We start from the raw sequence: 6,644 nt of genomic DNA, 5'->3' as shown, positions 1-6,644 counted from the left end.
CGCGCTGCCGGCGGCGGAGGCGGGAGGAGAGCGCCGCGGAGGCCCTGGGTTTTCCGAGCGTCTGCCGCAGCCTCGCCACGCTGCCCTCCCCGTCCCGCCTCCTCCTGCAGCCGCTCGTGTCTTTAGCGTCGCCGTGTCGGTCTTCTTCAGAAGGGAGCTGTGTGGCCGCCCGTCCCCGCAGTGGGGACAAGCTGGGCTCGCCCCGGCGGTCCCCGAGGGAGGGCAGAGACCCCGGTGGCTCCGCGGGCTCCGCGGTGGCGGGGATGGCGCCCGCGAGAGCCGGTGTCCCGGGAGCCCCGCGCGGCCGCCGGCTGCTCCCCCGGGGCCGTGCCCAGGGACTGTGTGCGTTTCCGTGTACGTTGTATAGAAGAGGTTATTTAAGGAGAGCGCGTGGGGGCCGGGACCCCGCCGGCCGCCCGGGAGAGCGGCCCGTCTCCGCGCGAGCGGAGAAACCTCTGCCCGGGCGGTGCTCGCGTTGGGAGTCGTTCGGTTCGGGCTTTTCCCCAGCATCTTCCCACAACGCTGTTCGTTCTGGCTGAGATAAAACCATGCACCAAGCCCAGCGGCGCCTGTGCTTTCCTGCGCCCCACGGCCGCGGGGTCCCGTCGTCAGCTCAAAGCCCCACGGAGGTCCATGGTGCTCGGGACCGACCCATCTGTTGGGCCCAGGGTCCTGTTTTTCTTCTGCTGTGACCCCCAGTTCTAGCATCGTGGCCGCCCTGCAGCTCCAGCCCCGTCCTGAGCCCCTTGTCACCCCAGCGAGCCTTAGCAAAGGCCCAAGCTCCTGTTCCCCTCCTGCTCCAGGACCCTTGGGATGCCAAGAGCTCCATCAGCACCGTTTCCTCCAGCCCAGTTTGCGCCCAGGTGCTTTTTCTAACCCCCCAGGCAGCATCCAGCCCTGCGGTTTCTGGTTCAGTCTTTGGAGAACCTTGGCATCCCTCGGGGCGCTGGAGAAGAGCCCGGCTCCCTTCCGAGGCTCGTTCTTCCCGGCTACGCCGACGCGAGGAATCACGAGCCGCAATCCTGGGAGCGAGCGGCGCCGGATCCGCGGCCCGAGGGGAGGAAGCAGCCGCTGACGGTGACGCTGCTGCAGCCGGTGCCCCCGCGCTGGGCCAAGCAACCGCTTCTCCGCTCGCTCCGTCGGCCTCCCCTGGGGCTCCTGCTTCCTCCCTTGCTGCAAGCGCCTTCCCCGTGTCGGTCCCGGGTGCCGGGCTCGTGTCCTCGCTGCGGGAGGGTCCTGGCGCCGCTGCCCCCAGCCCGGCCCCGCTGCCCCCCTAGATCATCCCCGCCAGGTAGGGCGGCAGGAAGAGCCCCACGGTGCCCAGCAGGCAGACGATGATGAACATCCAGAGGAAGATGCGGTCGATCACCATGGCCACGTACTTCCAGTCCTCCTTCACCTGCCGGGCAGAGCGGCACCGTGAGCAGGGGGAGGAGAAGACCCAGCTCTTCCCCATCCCGCTGCGGGGACGAGGAATGCCCAATATGGGGAACACCTTGGAGCAACAGGGCTGGGGGAACCTCTCTGGGGTCTGTGCGGAGCCTGGGGCAGTGCAAACCCCACTGTGGGTCTCCCAAAAGCACCCAGCTGAGCCCGGTCTGGGCTGCTCCATCCCAGGTCAACATGGACAAGTACCTGAGGGGAGAATGCAGGGAGGATGGGGCCAGGCTCTGCTCGGTGGTGGCCGGTGACAGGACAAGGGGTAACGGGTCCAAGCTGAACCCCAGGCAGCTCCATGTCCATGTGAGGAAGAACTTCCTTGGTGTGAGGGTGCCCGAGCCCTGGCACAGGCTGCCCAGAGAGGCTGTGGAGGCTCCTTCTCTGGAGATGTCCAACCCGCCTGGATGCCCCCTGTGCCCCGTGCTCTGGGTGTCCCTGCTGGAGCAGGGGTTGGGCTGGGTGATCCCTAGAGGTCCCTGCCAACCTCAACCATTCTGGATTCTGTGGTCTCTGGGACCTTCAAGCACCCCTGAGCCGGGGGGAAGCAGCAGCAAATCCCCGGAGCACCCACCGCCCTCCGCGCGCGTCCCCGGCGCTCACCGAGAAGTCGGCGTCCTCGGCGCGCAGGTGGTCGGCGATGTACTGCACCCCCTCGAGGGCCTTCAGGATGCCAGGGGACAGCGGCAGCCCCTGCTCCGCGCCGCCCTCGGCGCCCCGCGAGGGCACCCGGGGGCCGCCCGGCGCCTTGCGGAGCTGCCGCCCGCACACGTAGCGGCACGGGGCGCCCTGGTTGGGAGAGCCATCCTGGGGCGCGCGGCCGGGGAACGTCTTCTCCTCCTCCTCCTCCTCCTCCTCCTCCTCTTCCTCCCACTTGTCGTCCACGTCGGTGTCCAGCCAGCAGCGGGAGGTGCTGAGCCTCGCAGCGGGCAGGTCGTACTGCCCCGCGGCGCCGGGCGGCAGCGCCGGCGGCCGCTTCATGAAGAGCCAGCGCGGGATGAAGTTGAGGAAGAAGCTGCGCACCCAGCGCGGCATCTTGTGCGTGCTCGGCGAGCGGTGGTGCACGTTGAGGACGAAGACGGTGATGATGATGGAGAGCGTGACGAAGATCATGGTGAAGAGGAGGTACTCTCCGATCAGGGGGATGACCAGGGAGGTGGAAGGGATGATTTCGGTGATGAGCAGCAGGAACACGGTGAGGGACAGCAGGACGGAGATGCAGAGTGTGATCTTCTCGCCGCAGTCGGAGGGCAGGTAGAAGACCAGCACGGTCAAGCATGAGATAAGCAGGCAGGGTATGATGAGATTGATGGTGTAGAAGAGCGGGAGGCGGCGGATGATGAAGCAGAAGGTGATGTCGGGGTAGATCTCCGTGCAGCAGTCATATTTCTTGGAGTTGTAGGTGCCGATGGCATTGATGATGGCCCACTCACCGCTCTCCCAGTAGTCCTTGAGGTCCACGTGGTGCTCCATGTTCTCCAGGTCAATCTTGGCCTTGTCGTAGGTCCAGGAGCCAAATTTCATCTTACAGTTCTGCTGGTCGAAGGGGAAGAAGGTGACGTCGATGCTGCAGGAGCTCTTGTAGATGGCGGGCGGCACCCACTTGACCTTCCCGTTGGAGAAGAGGTGGGCCTTGGTCATGTGGGTCACGGCAAACTCCCCGTCGGCGCTGTGTGGGGCAGAGACACATGAAGACCTTGCTAAGACCTAGCTGAGACCTTGCTAAGACCTAGCTAAGGTGGCCGAAGCCCATGGGGGCGAGCAGCCTGGTGGCTGCCCCTGCCCCACATCACCACTCACTTGTTGTAGAGCACGATGTCGGGGATCCAGATCATCTCGGAGGGCACGCGGATGGAAGTGACGTTGTCGAAGTCCGCCGGGTTCCAGCGCAGTTTATAGTCACTCCACTCCTGCAGGGACACGGGGATGGAGGGAAGGGTGTCAGGCTGCTCCGGGGTACAGCAAGGACCAGCATAACTCTCCTTCTCGTCAGGGTTTCTCTGCCCCAGATGCCCTTCCTGCCCCACAGAGGGACGAGGCTCCTACCTGCTTCAGCCACACGTTGGTGGTCATCATTTGGTTCTTCTCGTCCTGCAGCGGGAAAGAGGGAGCGCATCAGAGGAGGATGGAGGGAGCTCGAGGGTTTCCCCGTCGCATTCCCAGTCTCCAGGACTTGCTTTCGCCCGGGCAGCTCCCGCAGGAGCTGCTCCAAGCCCTCCACCTCCATCCATCCCCAATCCAGCTGCTGGGAGACACCGGTCCCAGGATGAGCTGCAGGAGAGGCTGTTTCCCTGGGAATATCTGCTCGCTAGATGGCAGCAAGAAATAGCAGATTGTGGTGCCCGGCTCCGAGTTGCTCCACCGGCCTGGGCGAGAGGCACTGGGGGGACAAATGCAGCGTGCTATGGATGGACAGACGGATGGATGGACACATGGAGGGATGGATGAAGGGATATACGGGAGGTAAGAGCGAGGGGGATGGATGCACAGGCACAGGGGCAACCCTGGGGGTAGGTGGATGGGTGAGTGCATGCACCTGGAGCAGGGTGGAGAGCTGTGCAGTTTTTCTTGGATGCTCTCGCGGCCATCAGGGGTGAGGAAGGATCTGGGATGCTCCAAGAGGATCCTTATGCAGCTATCGCTGCCCCCAGCACCCCAGACCCCCTGGGGTCCCTGGTACCATCTGATGGGGACAGAAGGACCCCCTGGTACCCTCTGATGGGGACAGAAGCCCAGGTGGAAGCTGCCTTGAAGTATCTCCCTCCTGTGGGAGGACAGAGCTGCTGGGCCTCTGCCTGGTGGGGGAACAAACTGTGGCCCGTTTCACTGAGCAGCCTCAGGGTCGGCCTGCCTGGCGCTCCGGTGCCATCTGAGAAGCCCTCGGGCATCTTCAGGTGTCTGCACAGGGCTCACAGATGCCCCTTGGGGATGAGGAGACACCGGTGCCCCCTCAGTGCAGCAGCCAGGAGGGCTCTCAGGTGGCTCCTGGGTGCATCTTGAGTGGGCACCGATGCTGTGAGCGACCACAGGCAGCGAATGAGACTTGCCTGGCACCTCCTGAGCCCTGTCCCGTCCTGCACCCCAAACCCTCATGTCACCCTTGGGCACCTAAATGCACTCAGCGAGGCCATGTTCTCATGAAGGTGGCAGAAGGGGACACGTTCTGGAGGGAGCACCCGGCCGCGGACGCACCACGTCGATGAGCTGCGCGATGGAGAGCCCGAACTTGACGATGACGACGTCGGACGTGTTGGGCACCGGGCGCGACCAGCGGTTGTAGCCGGTGAAGAGGTGCTTGAAGAGCCGCTCCTCGGCGTGCCCGGCGCTCCGCTCCTGCGCGCGGCCGCCTGCGGGGACACGGCGATGGGGACGGGGACGGGGCAGAGCTCGCGCCACGTCCCCCGCGCCGGGCTTGGAATGGGGGAATGCGGCTCCAACAGGAGAGGTGGGAAGCAGGACCTGGGAAAGGCTCACGGACATCATGGTCCTTGGCAGGGAGCTGGGAGATGAACCCCCTGTCCCAGGGTCTGGGGAGGTCTCTTGTTGCCCCCCTGGAAAACTGGTCCAGGTTTGCAAGCTGTGGGCCTGCAGCTGAGCCCGTCCTGGGGCGATGAGTGAAGCGGGCTCTGCTCCGCACGCAATGAGCTCGCGTGTCCTTGCTCGTTGCGGGCTCCATAAATTTCTCCCGTTGGAGAAGCACCAAGGACGGCCAGCGAAAGGCGGAATGGAGATGGATGGGGCCAGAGCAGGAGAAGAAACGGACAAGTCCCAGGGACCATGATGGGAGAGGGAGGCAAATTCCCGTGAACTGCAGAGGACGGAGCAGGGCTCCTGGAGGAGGGATTTGTTCCCGGGCCTGCGATAGCCGCATGGGAAGCAGCAGGAATGGGTTGTGGATGCCGCAGGGAATAGACACAAGCCTTACCTGCCTGCAGGATGGCAAAGCACCAGGCGACGAAGACAAGGAATACCGGGGACCGCGGCTCCATGGTGCCCGCGACGTCGTCCCAATTCCCAAGAGCGGCTCCTTGGCCGGAGCAGGGCCGGGAGCAACGGGAGCAGCGGCAGCACGGAGGTGTCCAGCAGCTCCTGGGGAAGGGGAGAAGTGGCGGGTGCTGCCGTCAGATGGAGCAAGCGGAGGGATCGGGTGGGAGCTGGAGCTGGAGCTGGAGGGGACCAGGACGGTGCCACCTCCTGCCTGGTGGCTCCAGGCACAGCCTGGGGCTTCTGGTGGCCCTCGGGGGGGTTGCCCGGGACCTGGGATGTTGCAGTGCCGGCAAGGAGGGAAAAGGGCCCCTTCCGCAGCCCGGGAGGCTCTTTGGGGAGCTCCTGTCCCAGCTGGGCAGCTCCAGGCGAGCCAAAGCCGCAGGACGGCTCCGTTTCTGCAGGATCTTGGCTCGACGCGGGCTGAGCAATAACACCGTAAAATCTCGAAACTGGCTAATTTCGAGCATCCTTCTGCCCTCCTCGCCTGGGGACCGTGGTGTCGTTCCCGACAAGAAGCTTCTTCCCAGGCTGCCCGGGGCTGGGAGACGTCCTTGCTGTGTCCCCTCTCGGGAAGGTGTCCTGAGCCGTCCCGCTTGCTCCGAGCCAGGGAGAGCAGAGATCCCGATCCCAAGCACTGGAGGGAAGGAGCTGCTTTGGCTTCACAACCGGTGCTGTGAAAGCCGGGAGTCTCCGACCCGTTGGCTCCTCGGGAGCTGCGGGAGCCTGGAGCCAGCGCACGGAGCCCTGTGCAGAGGCTGCCAGAGGGGTGGGATTTGGGGGGGAAGCAGGAACTTGGTGCCAGGCTGGAAAACTTTCCCTGCCGCTCTGCTCCCGGAGCTGTGGGGCAGCGTGTCCCCCGCCCCCTTCCCCCAAATCCCTCTTACCTGCGCGGTGCCGGGGATGCTGCGCCCGGAGCGCTCCGGAGAGCTCCGGTGCTGCCGGCGGCTGCCGCGGCTCTGGCTCGTGCGGTGACGCCAGGGAGGAGGCAGGACCGTGGAGGGGGGGGGACAGGGACAGCGGGGGGGACACGGGAGGGGCTGCGGGACCAGAGTGCCCGGGATGGGATGGGATGGGGTGGGATGGGATGGGATGGGATGGGATGGGATGGGATGGGATGGGGGGATCCGTGCTGGTGCAGGGGGATCTGGGAACGTGGATGTCCTTGCGGCACCGGATCCGTGGGGGCTGCCAGGTCCCACATCCCCCAGGCTGGGCAGCTG

General features: G+C 65.3%; 1 protein-coding gene across 1 annotated transcript; it reads right to left on the bottom strand.

Moving 5' to 3' along the window:
• Positions 1-1,273: 1,273 nt before the first annotated feature.
• Positions 1,274-4,749, bottom strand: CHRNA2 (cholinergic receptor nicotinic alpha 2 subunit). The gene is made up of 5 exons (XM_088530715.1): positions 4,630-4,749; positions 3,484-3,528; positions 3,238-3,347; positions 2,041-3,106; positions 1,274-1,399 (listed from the first exon to the last, which is right to left on the bottom strand). The coding sequence occupies exons 2-5, from the start codon at positions 3,511-3,513 to the stop codon at positions 1,274-1,276; spliced, it is 1,332 nt and encodes a 443-aa protein (XP_088386841.1). The 5' UTR covers positions 3,514-3,528; positions 4,630-4,749.
• Positions 4,750-6,644: the final 1,895 nt, after the last annotated feature.

The sequence above is a fragment of the Tinamus guttatus genome, unplaced genomic scaffold, assembly GCF_059628265.1.
Source record: "Tinamus guttatus ecotype Peru unplaced genomic scaffold, ASM5962826v1 Tinamus_guttatus_pri_ptg000386l, whole genome shotgun sequence".
NCBI lineage: Eukaryota > Metazoa > Chordata > Aves > Tinamiformes > Tinamidae > Tinamus > Tinamus guttatus.
Note: the sequence above shows the minus strand (reverse complement) of the source record. Positions and strands in the feature narration are given on the sequence as shown.

Bases quoted from the DNA above. Each gene is read 5' to 3' on its own strand.
- CHRNA2 (XM_088530715.1), bottom strand. From the start codon at position 3,513: ATGATGACCACCAACGTGTGGCTGAAGCAG. The intron at 3,348-3,483 runs GTAGGAGCCTCG...GTGTCCCTGCAG, and splicing joins CCAACGTGTGGCTGAAGCAG to GAGTGGAGTGACTATAAACT. The intron at 1,400-2,040 runs GTGAGCGCCGGG...TCTGCCCGGCAG, and splicing joins CCGAGGACGCCGACTTCTCG to GTGAAGGAGGACTGGAAGTA.